The following is a 19,009-nucleotide window of genomic DNA, read 5'->3' as shown; positions in this document are numbered from 1 at the left end:
CATCTCTTATTCTCAGGTTCTTTTTGCAAAGAGTACAGCACTTATGGTGAATTGTAGCAAATTGAGAAGTTGTTTAATGGTTTGGAAAACCCCCACAGCTGAGTGAATAGAGAATAACACACTCATTATTATTTATGAATCTATTTCCAGGTCTTTATAGGTCAGCTTATTGGATTCACTGAATATGCTACTTTTCCAGCTCAGTAAAACCAATTTTGCAAGAAACTTTGATCTGGAAAGATCATAGCAATGGAAACACCAGTTTTTTGGTTTGTTTTTTTTTTAAACTCTCATCACACCTAAACCACTCTTACTTTAGGATAATTTAATCTACTGTCAACAAACCTTGCCATTAAGAATGCCATACATTTTATTAACGTTAATGACTCCATTATTAAGTCCATAACTCCATCAAGAGTTACTAATTTATTAAAGTTAATAACTCATTATTTCTATAAGACAATAATAGACACTGTTGTTTTTGTCGTTAGGTGTTACTGAGTTGAGTACTACTCTTAGTGACACTATGAACAAGAGATGAATCTTTATCAACATGAGTCATGGACTACCAAAAGAACAGATAATTCTTGGGAAAAGCGCAGCCGGAGCACTCTTTGGAGGCAAGGGAATTCTCCATTGATGTGCTGTTCCAGTCATTTTTGGATAATCTTCAGAAAAATCTTGCACAGTTCGATAATTTCCACACTCTGTCAGATCACCTTTTTTTGTAATGGGAACAAATATAGATCTCTTCCAGTCCGTTGGCCAAGTGGTTGTCCTGCAGATTTCTTGGCACCACTTGGTGAGCACATCCAGGGTAGCATTTGTTATTTGAAATATGCCAATTAGTATACCCGTAATTCCTGGGGCCTTTTTCCCCCTCAATTCTTTCAGAGCAGTTTGAACTTCCTCCTTTATTCCCACAAGCTCTTGCTCGCACATTGTTTCTTGAAATTATTCTGTGTCCACCAATCTCTTTTGGTACAATGAATCTATATTCTTTTCTATTGTCTTTTAATAATTCCTGGATCATTTTATATCCTGCCCAAAGTATCCTTAAGTATAACAATTCCAATTTGTTTGAATTTGTTCTTAAGTTCCTTGAGCTTAAGAAATACTGAGCGAGTATGGCCCTTTTGATTTTCTGACTCCAGCTCCTTGCCCATTTCATTGTAATACTTTACTTTGTCTTCCTCGCTGCCCTCTGGAATCTTCTATTAACCTCCTTAATATCTTGATTTCTTCCTTTGCTTTGGCTTCTCTGTGCTCCAGTGCAATTTTTAGAGTTTCTTCTGACATCCATCTTGGTCTTTTCTTCCTCTTCTGTGTTTGATATGACCTTTTGCATTCTTCCTGCATGACATTCTTAATATCCTCCCAAAGCTCATACAGTCTTCACTCATTAATGCAAGGTCTCAAACCTGTTCCTGAGATGGTTTTGAAAATCATGTAGGATAGACTCAAGGTCAAGTTTTGGTTTCTGTGGATTTGATTTAATCTTCTTCAACTTCAGCTTTGACTTCCATATGAGATTCTGGTGGTCTGTGCCCCATTCAGCACCTGGCCCAGTTTTCACAGTTGATATTGAGCTTCTCCAGTGATTCTTTCCACAGATGTAATCAATGTGATTCCTATACATACCATCAGGTGGAATCCATGTGTATAGCCTGTATTTGTTTCTTATAAAATGTATTTTCAATGTATAAGGTTGAAATTATTGAATAATATAGTTAGTATTACACACAAGCAAAATATTCTTTAAGATCTTCCAAAAGAATTCCCAGAAGCTCAAGTGTAGTTAGAAGATCCTGTAACAGGAATATTGGTGTTATTGTCAGAAAGATCTTGGCTAAAAGCAGAGAATGGCTAAAAGCTGTACATTGTGTTTGTGTTGTATAGAGTATAAAATTGCATTTGTGAATTACAAATCACACAAGACTGTGTGGATCACAACAAACTATATATAACATGGAGAAGAATGGGAATCCCAGAACACTTGATTATGCTGATACAAGACCTAGGCCAAGAAGGTTTGTTCTAACAGAACAAGTAAGCACTAAATGGTTTAAAATCAAGAAAGTTATGTGTCAGGCCTGTGTCCTGTGTCATTTCTCCATACTTATTCTATCTTTATGCTGAACTAATCACTGGAGAAGCTGAACTTTATGAAGAACATGATATCAAAATTCAAGGAGCACCTAATTCAAGAAACTAGTCAGAGAATTTCACATGCATTTGTTGACTTTTATTACTGCTTTTTAAAATTATTTAAGTACCAACTTTTATTTTCTGCTGAAGTAGAGTTGAAATCAAAGTATTCACTTGATTCTCTGAATATTAATTAACGTTGAGTGTTCTCAAGGAGATATTTATATTTTAGAGGTGTTATTACAATAAATTAGTTAATTTGTTTGATATTTTTGGAAATTAAAACTACTGCAGTATTATTTCCAAACTGATTTAAAATTAAATTATCTTAGGGTCCTTTCACATAGTTTATGGTTTCTTTTTTCCCCATCAAGGGATCTTGTAATTTATAGAAGTCACTATGCAATTTTAAATTTAATTTTTATTCCTAATTAGCTGTGCATCTCAGTTTATTCCTCTTTAATGTAGCACCATATTCTTTCCTTCAAAGTTTGCAAATGATGAATGGAAGGAAAAATATTAGTAAAAGAATAATCTAATTTTCAAAAAAATAGCTTATTTGGTGAATAAAAGGAAAGCATCTATAAACTGCATTCTTTTAGTATATGTCCTATAATTTTGAACAGGTATCAATTCTTAGGAACATAACTTATTTTGACTCATTGGTTATTATTGTCAGAATAACTTTTAAGGTAAAGAGTCTGGTACTATTCTTTGGTAAGTGTGGAATCTGGTACACACTCACTTATTGATGTTGAGCGGAAATCTGTATCAAGCTGACCCTTCAGTGACTTTTTTGAGGTTCTAAATCACACAAAAGAAGATGACCCATCCTTTGCCCATGGAGCTGCAAATGGATTCATAGCAGCATTACTCACCATCGCAAGAACACGGAAACAGTCCAAATGTCCAATCATAAACAAATGGATTGAGAAATGACGGTACATTCACACAATGGAATTCTATGCAGCAGGTAGGAGCAATAACATTGTAAATTATTACTTAACTTGGGAGGAACTGGAGAACATTATGATGAGTGAACTAACTTATTCCCTCAAGGATAAATATTGTATAAAACCGTTATTGTAGAGTGAGTATAAGAATCCAGGAGGGGTAAGAGAGGATGGAAGCAGAGGGATGTAGATGTGGGGGTGGGGGGATTAATCACTGGGTTGTACAATTTGATGGTTGGGGAGGTGAGGGAAATGGGATAAATTTGTTTGAATTTATATTCGAGTTTTGTAAATAAACTAGTTGTTGTTATGTGTCGTGGAGTTGCTTGTGACTCATAGGGACCCTTTGTACAACAGCCCTAAATCCTTCTCTGTCCTGTACCAATTCCACTGTCTCCGATACACCCATCCCGATTACCCCAGTCACTGAAACAATCCACCTCATAGAGGGCCTTTCCCTCCTGCGCCTGCCCTCCACCCTCTCAAACATGATGTCCTTACAACACGTCCTAATTATGTCAGACTAATCCTCAGAATCCTCCAAGAAGCAGCCTGGCTTAACCCTCTCCAGGATGAATCTGTTTGTTTTCCTAGCAGTCCAGGCATCAATTCTCCTTCTATCCTCTCTAGTCATTGTCCACCTCTCTGGTGCATAACAAGTGATTACAAAGACAATGGCCTGTATCAGGCACACCTTAGTCTCCAGAGTGGCACCATTCTCTTCAGTACTTTGGAGAGGTCCCTAAAAGCAGCCATATTTCCTATGGCAATATGTCTTCTAATAAACTAGTAGAAAAATATATAATAGCAAAGTTTATACTCCTAAAAAAACCAATAACAAAAAAACTGTCAAGTCAGTACAGCAGATTTGAGGTTAACTGTACAATGCCCTACAGACCATGTTACTAGAGCACCATATGGAAACTGAAGCCAAAGAAATTGACTAAATAAACTTTCCATGATCAAACAATAAATTAATATCAGAGTAAAAAGTATAATCTAAATTAAAACTAATTTGCATCATTATAGGGATTTCTGGTGATCTAGTCTATATTTACAGAATGTATTTAGTGTTTTAAAGTTAGATTTTGTATTTTTCTTTTGGCTTTATTCCATAGAAACTATTCTTGGTAAGGTCATAAATCAGCTATGTGCTAAATTCTACAATCAAATATTAGAACACATTCTATTTGACCTTTTACCAACATTTAATTCAAATAATCACTCATTTCACTGTGATAGTTTCTTTCCTGGTAATTTGAAATCCAGGATTTCAAATTCCTTTTATCTGACTGGACTGTTTACTCCAACAGAAACTAAATAGATTGATTTATGTTAACCTCCTCAACTTTGGTGTAATAAAATAAAATAAAATACTTTTCTTATTATTTACCTTTATCTTTTGTTTTCATATTTCTTTTAAATTTTATCTTTGGGGAGCTCTGGTGGCCTATTGGCAAGTAGCTGCACTGCAATCCTGAAGACATGTAGTTTGAGGCCACCAGTTGCTTCTTTCGGAGAAAGGTGGGCAATCTCTTTTTTACAATTAGCTGCTCTGAAAACCCACGAGAAGGTCAGCTATTGGTCAATTCTGACTGAATGGTCCACAACAACAGCAAACATAGGTCAATAACTTTATGATTTTTTTTCTCCCAGCCACATCTTTATAATTCTAGGTAGAGACATTCCATTGAACAATATACTTAGATGCCAAGTAATTAATTGGTTAATTTGTCATTGAGCCTATTCTGACTTTAACAACCCCATGTGTCTAAAGTAGAACTGCACTCTAAGATATTTTAAAGAGAGTGATCTTTTGGACACATATTGTCAGACCTTCTTTATGATGTTCCATTAGGTGGATTCAAACTGCCAACCTTTCATTTATCAGTCAAGCAACTACATTTGTTGCTCAAAACTCTAGTAGAGTCCTAATGGTTTTCTCAAAGTCATGGCATCAAAGCATCCTTTACCAATTAGGCCAATTCTTCCATTTGTGTTTAAGTGAATACAGATAGCTCAGCTATAATTCTTACAAACTCTATCCACCATCTAACTACCTCTACCTTAAAATATAACTAGAATGTTTATCTTTATAATCACGACTACTCACTTTACCTTCTTTTCACTACCTCAAACATCTAGGGTTATTTTCATTGTAGTCATCTACTAATTTATCCTGTTTCTTCCTTTTACTATATTCTCAACACAACAACGAAAGTCTAGTTAATTATATGTTCTTTTAGTTGTGTGCTTTCAAGAAAGAACCAACTCATAGCTGACTCTCAAAGTGGGTTTTCAGAGGCAGTTAATTACACAGGAGGAAGTTGCTCATGTTCCTTCTGCAGAGCAGCGGGGGAGTCCTACTACATGCCTTTTCATTAAATTTCACCATTGCTAAAATAGATCCCATTATATTCAAAAGAAACCAAAATCTGTACAAAGATTTATTAGCACTCAGTGACTTGCATCTGTACCTTCTCTAAATTCTTCTAATAAGCCACAACCTATATCTTTCTGATTCAACTCAGCAAATTATCTTACTATTCCTGAGAGAATACAAAGTATAATTTATATCACAAAAAGAGCAATGTGGACAAGAATATGTGGGAACATAATATTTTATCTATTTCACAAATAAAGTTCTTATTAAAATTAGAGAAAGAAATTCTTTAACTAGATAAATATAAGTATACTCTAAGCCTTTTCTTTGGAAGTTTGCTTGGAAGTTGAGTATTCTTTTGTATAAGTGTCTTATTTTAATATCCAATTATAATTTCCCTAAACTCCATTAATACAGCATTAATTCCAAAAAGTTAATCTATTTCCCATAATATTACATCAAAGCCACTGGAATTAACTGTCTCAATGGCATAAACAAAGTTCATTTGAAAATAGCCCACAAGTTTTCTTACCACTTGTATAACTAAAAATTGTAACTAATTTTCTCATTTTATTATTCTTCTATTAAACAAATATGAATATAAAATGATTCTTTATTGTTTAATTAAGAAAAATAACTGTTCTCTTTTGTTTGATATTTCCATCTAACATCAAGAATATAAATATCCTCATCACTGGGCCAATAGGCAGCATCATGATAGATGGAGAAAAGATTGAAATTGTTAATGATTTCTTTTCATTTAGATCTACAACCAATATCCATGGCATCAGCATTCAAGAAATAAAAAAAAAAACTAGTTGCATTTGGAAAATATGCTGCCAAGAACTCCCCCAGGGTGCTAAAGAGCAATGATTTCAATCTAAAGACTGAATGCGCCTAATTCAAGTCATGGTCTTCTCAATTGCTTGCTATGCATTTGAGAGCTGGACAATGACTAAGGTTGAAAGAAGTGAATTCAATGCCTCTGAGTTGTGGTGTTAGAGAAGAGGGTTGGATATCTCATGGGCTGTCAATAAAACAAATAGATCTGTCTTGAAGAAAGTGAAACCAGGAAGTTCTTTGTAGGCAAAAATTATGAGAGTCCATTTCACGTATTTTGGGTTTGTTCTCTGTCTGGAGCGTCAATCCTTGGAGAAGATTGTGTGCTAGAAAAGCTTGAAGGTCACTGAGACAGTGACTGTGGCAATGGTGTCAGATGTTAGGGAGATGGTGAGGTTGGCCCAGGATAGAGCCAGGTTGAGAGCCATTGTTCATAGGATCACAATGACTATATTCAACTCAGTGACACATAACAATAGCATGTATATCATTATTGAACATGTGCAAAAAGATTTTAGACATAATTTCATTTTTATACTAAAGGTTGTGTTGTTTGGTTTGCTTTCTTTCTTTTTTTTTCTTGCCTTTCTTGCTTGGAATAAATTGTACTTTCCTGATTTATGAAAAGGAATTAAATAGTTTGATAGATATTGATCTTATATCTGATCTGTTCAGAAATAAACAACAGACTTATGTATAGGAATTTTAATAAATTCAGAACCAATAATCTCCTATTACTATTTTACTATTTATGACATTGTTCCTAGCATGAATAATTCACCTCATCAAAATAGTCATGAAGAAAATTCTATCATATTTAAGAAAAAGCACCTGTCAATCTCCCTCTTTCTTTCACTGCTGTCAAGTTGAAACCAACTGATAGCTGACCCATTCAACAGTTTTTTGAGGCTGTAAACTACATGGGTGGAAATTGTTCATCTTTATACGCCAGAATCAGTAGTGGATTCAAACCACCAGGAACATACTCTGTTCAGTTAGCAGTGCAACTCCTTATGGCTGCGCCACCAAAACTCCCTATGTCAATTATTATTAATTGTTGTTATATATGTCAAGTTGGTACCAAGTCATAGCTGAGCCTCTGGTGGTTTTCATAAGCGCTAAATTACATGCAAGGTGATTGTTCATCATTCTCCAGGGGAGCTGCTGGGTTGACTCACAATGTTTTGTAATCTTGTGATTAGCTATTGTGAAGAGTATTGTTTTTCTTTTTTTTTTTCTTTTTTTTTCTATATTTTATTAATTTTCATAAACATTTACAGAGATTTTGGGTTTCCATTCATTCATTGTTGCACTATTCTCTCTACCCTCCTCCCAGTTTGTTCTTGTCCAAATGCCACAGTGCTTGTCAAAGCCAGTTCTGATTAATCTTCTTTGTCAGTGTGTCCTTTGCCATTCCCTATCACTCCTCCCTGAGAGAGACTTCACCCTGAGTCATAAGGAAAAGGGGATGGCGTATTCTCTTAGCTACTTTCTGCTGAAAAGGGACGCTGTGGGTTTCAGGGTGAAGATCTTCTCTCACTACTCTAAAGGGCCCCTTTGGCAGTAGGAAACACATAGACTATTATGGAGATTGATTTTGGAATTTAGATGCACTCTTATTGATTGGGCTTGGCCGTACATGTTCATATCCTTGAAGATGTATCATGGGGGTGTTGCAACCTAGAAGACACAAATTTGACTAACAAGTTATAAGTACATGAGTCCAGAAATTAGAGTATTGTTTTTCTGTATTCTCTTTGTCATGTAGAGAAATCTAACTGGTTTTGTATGTTGATCTTGTATCTTGCTACTTTGCTGAATTGGTCAACGATGTCCAATAGTTTTCTTGCTGAGTCTTTAGGGTTTTCTAAGTATACTCTCATATCATCTGCATAGAGAGATAATTTTACCTCCTCTTTTCCGATTTGGATACCTCTTATTTCCTTCTCTTGTCTTAGTGCTACCGCAAAGACTTCCAATACGATATTGAATAAGAGAGGTGATAGTGGGCATCCTTGCCCAGTTCCTGTTCTTAAAGGGAATGCCTTTAACCTCTCTCCATTGAGAACAATGTTGACTCTCAGGTTTGCATAAATACTTTTTACTATGTTGAAGAAATTCTTCTCTAATCCTGTTGTGTTGAGTGTTTTAATCAGGAAAAGGTATTGGATTTTGTCAAAGGCCTTTTCTGCAACAATTGATGGGATCACATGTTTCTTGTTCTTTGCTTTGTTAAGTGCTCATCAACAAACAAATGGATAGAGAAGCTGTGGTATATTCACACAATGGAATACTGTACTGCATTGAAAAACAAGGAACTCATGCAATATTATCCAAAATGGGTGACCCTGGGGGACATTATGCTAAGTGAAATATCTCAGTCATAAAAGAACAAATATTGCATAGTGGCATTGTTGTAAAACAGGACTGATACCGGGGTTCAGGGAGACTTACAAAAATGGGATAAATAATGTATAATGCATTGAAACAGATGAGGGAGAAAACTGTTAAAAAGGGATATGTGATCAGGTGTTTTTGTCATGACAGGAGTCCAAAATGAAGGCTGCATAGTGGAGTGGTCCTGGGGGTGGGGGAATTATAAAACAATGAAAGAATTGTTATTTTACCTTTCAAAGAGAAGAGTGTACTGGGATGGAGGAGGGTGGGCAGGGAGAAAAGTGCAACAATGAATGAATGGAAATCCAAAGTCTCTGTAAATTTTCATTAAAATTGATTTAACAATGATAAAAAGTTAATAATAATTAAAAAATTAATCAAAACTAAGTGTGTCAGAGACAATAAGATTGGCAAGGAATAGAGCAGGGTTTAGGGATGTTGTACATAGAGTCACTATGAGTTGCAGGCTACTTGAAAGCACATGACAACAACAACAACAACAAAATAAGTCCCTGTTCTGCAAAAAAAAAAAGTAAGAAAATTGTAATACTTCTGGTAGAAAAGAATTAATAATATGAGACATTTTTGTAAAATGTTAATCTTTAAACAACGTATCTTTATAAATTCATTGGAATGATTTGATAAAGTGTGAAAATTGTTGATATAAAATGGAGAGCTAATCACAATCGAGAAATACTAGTAACATAAAAAATGGATTGTGAATCAGAAGGAGATGCATATGCTAGGTAATCTATCATCAAAATAAGAAAAGCTTGAGACTAGACTTAATTGCTAAACTAAAACGTGTAAGGTATGTACATCTAAGAATGTTCATATGAATGTATTTATATACTTTTTATTACAATAAGCCAATAGATTTATAAGCATACTAAAACAAGATTTTATAATTTTTCACTGTTGTAATTTAGATCATGGTAATCAGAATGGGTTAAATGACCATAAATCTCAATAATATTTAAGATAAAACTAGAGTATTTTTAGTATATGTATTCTTTACATTAGTCTTCCAGTTTTAATAGATATGTGCTTGGAGAAGAATGACACTATTTCTATTTATTTTCCATTTACAGTTTTAGTTTTTTATAGATTATGCAGTCTGTAATAATAGCCTTTTATAACTGTTAATCTGATATCAAAGAATCAAAGAAAAAAAACAACACAAAATGATAAAATAATGAAGATTAATAATAGACTGTTCATGTGTTTGATTGATTCTTTTTGCTTTGCTTATTTGTAAAAGTATTTCTCTTTTTCTTTGTAGAGAGAAGATATATAATATACTAACCAATGAACATTTATGTTAGCAAACTTTGAGGTCTGTTGAATTTATCAGGGAGTATTTCACCAATGCCTACTTTGAGGACATAAAATCAAACAGAACATATAAACAACTCAGGAGTCTAACCTACTTTAAATATCTTACACTATGATTTATAGATGCTCTTTTATATATTGATTTGCTCTTGGCCACTTTGCTTGCTTTTCATTAGGTTTCTTCATTGTGGCTTTAGTTTTTATGGACAACAGAGTTTTCATGTCACTGGTATAAGTCAAGCATCCTATCTCCAATGGATCAAAGGTTGAAGTTCTTGTCCTTTATGTTCACCTTGTTATTTCTGCCACATACAATCTTCTGTTATTAATTCATCACAACTAAGAATAGAATGAATTAATTTCTGTAAACTAGTGATAACATTTATTTTCAAAAATTAATCACTGCATTGGATTTCCTATTTATTCATTTATGTGTGCCATCAGATTAAATTTTATTCCTTTAAGACTAGATAATAGTTTTTTTTATTGTATTTCAAACCTTTTCTTCTATTTTTTCCTATAAGTAATAGAAAACTTATGTGCCCATTAACAGTACTGGGCATTCCTCTTGTACTTCTGGGTTTATTTGTTAGTTATGAGAAATATTTTTCTTTGTTTCCTCTGAAGAAATAAACAATTCAAATTCTAGAAAAGGATAGAAAGTTGTGTGTACATACCTAACTTTCTACATTATTTCTGGATGTGGTAAAAGTTATTTTGTATAATTATCCTTTGGCTTGATTTTATGCAGAATTGCACTTTTTAAAATTTTTACAGCAACATGTCTAACTAGATAAACTATATATTAGAAATAAGCACAACAACATCATACTTCTCACATTTCCATATACTTTAATAAGTAAATACTAAGGGAACCTTGGCTGTATGTACAATGACTGTACATTTAGTTACCAAATGAAAGCTCATTTTGAACCCGCTCTGAGAAGATTGCTTGGAGTGACCTGGCAATTTTCTTCTGTTGAGAATACACACTATAACTCTTATATACTATTGGAAGGAGTGTAAAATGGTACAACTACTATGGTAAGTACTTTGGTGCTTTCTTCGAAAATTGGAACTAGAAACAGCATTTGATTCAGCAATACCATTACTTAGGATATATCCAAAAGAATGAAGTGGCCACACTAACTAACTAACTAACTAAGGACTGGTCCTTCCTGGAAACATGGCCAAAGTATGTGAGACATAGCACTCATGCTTATTGCACCATTACAATAGGAAAAAGTATCCATCAGAGTAGAACTAGCTAAAAACTGATAGTATATACATACAAAATAACTAATATCACTAAAAATTAATTAAGAATTCATTAAATACTAGACAACATAGATAAACCTAAATCAAATCATGTTTAGTTTCATAAGTCAGTAAGTAAAAGACAATTATGGTATAAGACTACAAGTTGTTGTTGTTGTTATGAACCGTTGCATTGCCTACAACTCGTAGCAGTGTTATACACATTAGCTCTGAATTTTATCCTATCCTGACCCAATTTCACTGTCTCTGATACACTTGCCTCCAATAGCTCAGTCACTGTGTCAGTCCATCTCATACAGGGTCTTGCTCTTCTACACTGACCCTCTAACATTTCAAGTATAATGTTCTTCTCTAAGGACTCGTCCTTCCTAGTAACATGCCCAAAGCATGTGAGACAGAGCCTCAGAAACCTTCCTCCAGAGAGCAACTTGATTTCATCCTCTCCAGGAAAAGCCTTTTTGTTCTTTTGACCATCTATGTTATGTTTAATTCTCTTATCCAGCACTACAACAGAAAGGCATCAATTCTTCTTCTCCCATCCATAGTCGTCATCCAGATGTCTGATACATTAGCAAGTAATTGCAAAGACTATGGCCTGGACCAGACACACCTCAGTCTCTAGACATCTTTTTACTTTAACACTCTGGAGTGGTCTCAGGCAGCGGACTTTCCTAATCAAATTAGTCTTTTGGTTTTCTGGTTACTGGTTCTAAGAGTGTTAATTGTGGACCTGAGTACGCTGACATTATTAATAATTTCAATCTCCTCTCCATCTATCATGGTGCTGCCCATTGGCCCAGTGGTGAGAATCTTTGGTATTTTTGTTTATTTATTTTTTTTTAATGCTGAGCTTCAATCCATGTTGAAGACTGCAGTCCTTGATTTTCTGCATCAGATGCTTCAAGTTCTCCTCAGTTTCAGTGAGCAAGGTAGTACCTTCTTTCAGTGAGTTGTCAATGAGTCTTCTTCAAATTCTCATGCCACATTCCTTCTTATAAACATCAGCCAACAGAATGATCTATTACACATAGAGATTGAGAAGGTATGGCGATAGGATGGATCCCTGACACACTCCTTTCTTGATTTTGAACTATGCAGTGTTTCCTTCCTCTGTTCTGAGGACTGCTTCCTGGTCAAAGTATAGGTTTCCCATAAGCATAATTACATGTTCTGGGATTCCTATTCTTCTCAAGAGATAAGACCTAAATGTTTCACTAGAAGAGCATGCTTAGCAAAGACTGCCCCCAAAGTAATCTAATTAGCATTTTAGGCACTCTAGAGACATGTAACAAGAGACTCTAGAGACATGTAACAAATTAGGAGGCATCACATTCCCTGATCTCAAAAGCTAGTACACAGCCATATTAATCAACACAGTATAGCGACAGATTCATAAACCAATGGGATAGAATTTGTGAACCCCAAAATCAATCCATCTTCCTATGATCAAATGATCTTTGACAAGGACATAAAATAAACTATGTGTGGAAAACAATCATCTTTTTAACAAAAAAAAAGTTGAAAAATGGAATATTCATCTGCAAAGAATGGAAATAATTCCACACCTCACACCATTCACAAAAAAACAATTTAAGGTGGACCAATAACCTAGAAATAAGCCAAAACCCATAAATTATCATCAGCAAAAAAAGAAACACATCAAAAATCCTATTACATAACAAGAACAACATGATATGAACAGGCTCTCAAGCTATCACCAAAAAGCTATCTACAGAAGGGAATAAAATAGATTAATGTGACTTTCTAAAAAGCAAATCTTTGTGTGCATTTAAAAAAACCCAACCAAACAACAACAAAACCTCCAAATAAAACAACAAACAACTTTTAAGATATGGTAAAAATAAAGCCCACATACTTGGAAACAATATTTAGCAATGATATATTTGGTAAGGTACTCACATCCAAAATTTAAGGACGTACTAGCACTTCAACAAGAAAAAGATGGACAACCTAATCATAAAATGGGAAGAAAAAATGAAAAGACTCTAACAAAGAAGATATTTAGAAGGCCAACAAACACACGAAGAAATGTTCAAACTTACTAGCCAGCAGAATGGCATAAATCAAATCAACAGTAGGATATTATCTCCTGCCAACAAAAAATATTAGAGTTTAACAAGACAGCAGACAACAAGTACTGGCAAGGATATGGAGAGATTGGAATTCCCATATACTGCTAGTTGTGGTGGTGGTTGTTGATGGCCATAGAGTGGAACACAACTCATAGCAACCCTGTGAACAAAAGACCTGAAGCCTTTCTATAACTATCGTTGTTTCTCAAAATTCAGAGTTTCCAAAGGCACACCATTTAAGAAGTGGATGCCACTCCTACTACCAAACCTGTCTTAAACTGGGAGCTTCACCAAAAACTGTCCACCATAGGCAACCATTATGTCATTTGATACCTCAATGGCACAAGTTTCAGCATCACAGCAATCCCAGGTTACCTCAATACAGCAAACTGACAGAAGAGGGCTATACCACTTAGAAGAACGTTCAGTAACAATCGACTTTTAAACACAAAGGCCCTCCACAGAGGTTTTGTTGACTCTAAACAAGAGCCTTAAATTAAAAACCAACCAATATAATATGTTGTTGTAGTAGGAATGTCAAATACCAGTCACAATGAAAAGTAATCTGAAATTTCTTTAGAAAGTTGAAAACAGAAATCTCATTTGATTCAGCTATCCTATCCCACTACTACTAAAGAAATCAGAGTTGTGAAAAAGATATATTTGTACATTCACGTTTATTATAGTATTATTCACAGAAGCGAAGAGATGAAGCAGCTCAAGTGCTCATCAATAAATGAATGGAGAGGGCATGGCATTTTATGCAGCATTGAAAAAACATTGAACTTGTGAATCACTACAAAAGATGGATGAGTTTAGAAGATATACTGAGAGAAATATCTGTCATAAAAGGACAAATACTCTTACTATTTTTAATAATTTATTTTGTTAGGATTGTTAAGAATACACACACAGAAAAGAATCTACAAATTCAGCATTCTCTAGCTGCAGAATTCAATGACACTAATTATATTCTTCTAGTTGTCCAATAATTTACATTCTCATTTTCTGAGTTGTTTCTCTGAATTACCATGAGTTTACTGATTAAATTTCCTATCTTATCATTTTAATTGATCTTGCCAGGATGCTTCTTAGAAGAAGCAAGAGTGAATGAATGTGGCCTAATTTAATTTGAGTATGTTAGCAAGAGGTCAATCCCTGGAGAAGGATACCATGCTTGATAAATTAGAAGGTTAGTGGGGGAAAAAAGACAACTTCAAAAGATATTTAATGATACAATGTAGGCAACAACAGGCTTTAAGCATAGCAGAGAGTTATTAGGATGAAACAGGACAGGGTAGTGCTTCATTTCTTGTTTGCTGGGTTACTAAGAGTCAGAGCCTTTAATACAAGTAACCACAACAGTTTTGTACTGTGATATATGTATTTGTTGTTTTTGTTGTTGTCATGTACTGTCAATTGCCTGTGACTCATAGCAACACTACCTACAACAGTTCTGAAGCCTGCCCTGTCCTGAGCCGGTCTCACTGACTGGTAAACACCCTATCACCATTGCTCTAGTTACTGTATTGATCATCTCATCTGGGGTCTTCCTCTCCTGTGCTACCCCTTCACCCTTCTGAGCATGATGTCCTTCTCCAAGAATGGGTCCATCCTGGTCATGTGTCTGAAGTATGTGAAACAGGACTTCAAAATCCTAACCTCCAAGGAGAAACTTGGTTTCACACTCTTCAAAACAAACCTATTTTATTTTTTGGTGGTTCCAGACTCTTCTCTAGTACCATAACTCAAAGTCATCAATTCTTCTTCTATTATCCTTAGTTATTAAACATAATATTACATTTTAGTGAATTTTGAGCACCAATTCAATTACATGGCATCATATGTTTCAATAAATCTAAAATCAATGGTTATTTTAGGGTCTAAGAAAAGGTTTGGAGAACACAGGTTCTAGAATATCTGACTTCAAAATGCAAGATGAAAAAAATCCACTACTTGACATTATAATTTATTTTTTGTCTAGTTTCTTAAAGGACCACATAATAATGTATTTTGTTCAAGAAATGATTATTTTATTGAGTTTTAGATCAAACTGATTATTTTAAAAGATAGGCAAACTAAGAATTATTAGCTAATTAAGTGTATGAGAGTAGATAAATAGATATAATCTTCTGAATACTGTGCTTAAGTATGTCAAACAGAGCTTCAAAATCCTAACCTCCAAGTAGAAACGTGGGCAAAAGTGCTTTATGTATATTTTCTCATTTGATCCTCATAGACCTTTCATGTTATGATACACCCTAGAGTAGAGATAAGGAAATTGAATTGTCGTTGTTGTTTGTATTGTGTGTCATAGTGTCTGAATAGACCCATAGCTGACCCTCCAGTGGATTTGCAGAGGCAATTAACCTCGTGAAAGGAGACTGCCCATCCTCCTACAGCGCAAGCTGGTGCCCTCTAAACATGTGCCTTCAGGATTGCAGCACAGCTTGTTGCCACTAGGCTACCAGAAGAAATTTAATATCAGAGAAATTATATCTCGTAGTTACATAAATGACAATGAACCAATACGTGGCAGAGATGTGATTCAAAGTCATAAATGATCATTCTTTCAGTCTCTGTCACAAATTTATCTTATACACAGTATTGAGTAAGAGAAAAACAATGCATGAATGAAAATAAAAACAAATTTATTGTGATGTATATTTTAATATAGTACTCTTCAGTAGTTCATGGCTATTAAAACAAAGTCACAAGCAAATACCTGTGGTGGAAGCAGTGGCAGTCTTATAAAGGCGAGTAGCATACTTAGGTCATTGCATCTCCTCTGTGTGTCATACTTGACCCACATCATCAGTGCATGGAAGATGGTTTCTTCATCAGGGACATTGACATCATCACTGGCAAGGAGTTTATGGAGTTCTTCAGCTGGAAGGAGTAAGAACTCTTGATTTCTGATAACTTCCATTATGTTTTCCTGTGGGGAGAAAAATATCATGGCATAAATTTGGTTTTACTTTTATTTAGTAGTAAAGTATCTCTGAAAGAAATGAGAAAAGTAGTCAATAACCTTTGTTCTCATTATAGCAGAATCCTTGAGATTCAATCCTCCAGGAACTAGAAGCTGTTAAGATGAAAGCATTGTAATTGTAATTGAAGTGTAAATGTATCTGAGAGGACAAAGATCTTGTAATAATCAGAGGATTATAATGCTGAGCTTTGTTATGCAGCCAGAATGGACTATGTGATTAAATGTTACATTTCAAGTGGACTGCTAAATCAGATTTAGTGAATATGAAAACAACTTTAAAATTTTGCTATATGTAAACACCTAAGTAAGCAATAGTGAAATTGCATAGGGACAAGTAATGTAAAATGTTTATCTTTAATTCAGAAAGGAAAAAAAAATCCAGAAAGTTTAGGCATTAGTTACACAGTTCCACAGGTTGCCTTTTGTATCTCCTACTTCTCATAACAATTTCTGACTTTTAAAAAGATTCCCAATTCTTCCTTCACATTTTTACTATAAACTTATATATATATCTATCTCTATCTATCTCTATCATCTATCTCATTACCTTCTATATCTATAATTTTTAATGCCAGAACATTTCTCAAACACAAGTGGGATCTTGGAAGTCACTAAAGTTTTGTTATTCCACCCCCTCTGCCCCTATTTTGCTTTGCTGTCTCTTTTTTTATTTTGTCTTTTTTGGCTCTTCAGGTTTAGCTTTTTTGCTTCTGATATTTACTCTTGTATTTGAATATCACTCACAAAAATTATTCACGATACTTCTAATTTACCATGTGTTTGACACCACTTCCTTCACTCACTCCAGTGTTTTAAGTGATGATTCTTAGATTTCTTCTAATTTCTGCTACTTTTCAAGATTTAATCCAAGGATTGACCACTTCTTATATACTAACCCTGTTTTTTACTCCTACCTGCCCTGGTCATACCTCCTTTTCCTCTTTATATTTCATGAAGATCCATTAAATAACAGCTACCACAAAAAAAATAAACTTTAGTTTACAAAGACAGACTTAGAACAAAATGTAAGCTATGAGCAAGAAACTCTAGATTTTACCATAAATCCTGGAACATAGCATAATCAGAGTAAGTATAAGTAAAATTGAAGATCTTCGTAGGAAAAAAGAAAATATGGGGGGCAATTTGCATTTCAAACATTTTTAAAACAGTGTTACTACTCATTATCACTAACTGGGCTCCTACTTAAATACATTGTATATATTGTTGTTGTGTGGACCAAGTAGGAACCAAACTATAGCTGACCCTCCAGCTGGTTTTCAGAGACAGTAAATTATATTGGAGAAGATGTCTCATTTTTTCCCTCAAATGAATTTGAACCATGTGACATAAACCGTAGTTCCTTACCAGTAAGCTACTAGAACTTTCTTCTGATGGCTTAATAGAAAGGAATTGTGCTGCCAACACAAAAGTATGTGGTCCAGCTTTTTGAGGAAGTGCCACACTGTCTTCCAGAGTGGTTGGTACCATTTTAAAATCCCGCCAACAGTGTATAAGAGTTCTTATCTTGCCACATGCTCTCCAACATTCATTACTTGCTGTTCTATTAAACTTTGATACTGCTACTGGAGTGAGATGGTATCTTATTTGGGTTTGATTTGCATTTCTCTTATTGTCAGTGTTTTTGAGCATTTCTGCATGTGTCTATTGACCATCTTCATCTGTGAAAATTCTTTCCATGTCTTTTGCCCATTTTATAATTATGTTAGCCCCCTTTTTCTTGTGGAGGACCTGTAGGATTCTGCAAACATTTGATATGAGACCCTTGTCTGAAGTGGTATTGCTAAATTTTGGGTTGTTTAGTTTTGTTTTGTTTTCCCCATGTCAGTAGGTTTTCTTTTTACTGTTGGAAAATGTTTTTGATGTGCACGGGATTTAATCTTTAGAAGGTCCCATTGCTCAATTTTATCTTCTTCATATTGTGCATTTCTGGCTGTATCCATATGATCCAGCTCTTCCACTGCTAGGAATATACCCTGAGAGAATGAGAACTGAGTCACAAATGCAGACTTGTACACCAGTGTTCACAGCAGCATTATTCACCATCACAAGAACATGGAAACAGCCCGAGTGTCCAACCACAATCAAATGGGATGAGAAATTATTGTACATTCACGTGCTGGAATACTATGCAGAATGCAGAAACAATGATTTTGTAAACTGCTACCTAACACAGGACTGGAGACCATCATGCTGTGTGAACTTAGTCCCATAAGGACAAATACTGTATAAAACCATTATTGTAGAATGAGTATGAAGATTCAAGGGGGGAGAACGGGGAGCTGAGGAGTGAGGATGGGTGTGTTTGTGTGTGTGGGGGGTGAATCATAGGGCTGCACAATTTGATGAGTGGAACGGGCCAGTGAAGGGCATGGGAAAGATCCAGTGTGAAAAACAATGCATATGAACTTTATAAATAAACCAGCATAGAAAGAGAGAGAGAAGAGAGAAGAGAGAGGAGAGAAAGAAAGAAAAAAAAGGAAAGAAAGAAAGAAAGAAAGAAAGAAAGAAAGAAAGAAAGAAAGAAAGAAAGAAAGAAAGAAAGAAAGAAGGAAGGAAGGAAGGAAGGAAG

The 19,009-nt window shown here is 34.7% G+C and overlaps 1 protein-coding gene across 2 annotated transcripts in view; it reads right to left on the bottom strand.

Moving 5' to 3' along the window:
• KLHL1 (kelch-like family member 1) overlaps positions 1-19,009 on the bottom strand; it is a 544,822-nt gene that overhangs the window by 191,996 nt on the left and 333,817 nt on the right. For both annotated transcript variants that reach the window (XM_006882715.1, XM_006882714.1), the window contains one exon: positions 16,153-16,365. In XM_006882715.1, coding sequence (XP_006882777.1) covers positions 16,153-16,365 — 213 coding nt within the window. The remainder of the gene's footprint in view (positions 1-16,152; positions 16,366-19,009) is intronic.

The sequence above is a fragment of the Elephantulus edwardii genome, unplaced genomic scaffold (assembly GCF_000299155.1).
Source record: "Elephantulus edwardii isolate Elephantulus edwardi_28Jun2011 unplaced genomic scaffold, EleEdw1.0 scaffold00023, whole genome shotgun sequence".
NCBI classification, from domain to species: domain Eukaryota; kingdom Metazoa; phylum Chordata; class Mammalia; order Macroscelidea; family Macroscelididae; genus Elephantulus; species Elephantulus edwardii.
The sequence above is the reverse complement of the archived record's forward strand: the minus strand, read 5'-3'. Positions and strand labels throughout refer to the sequence as shown.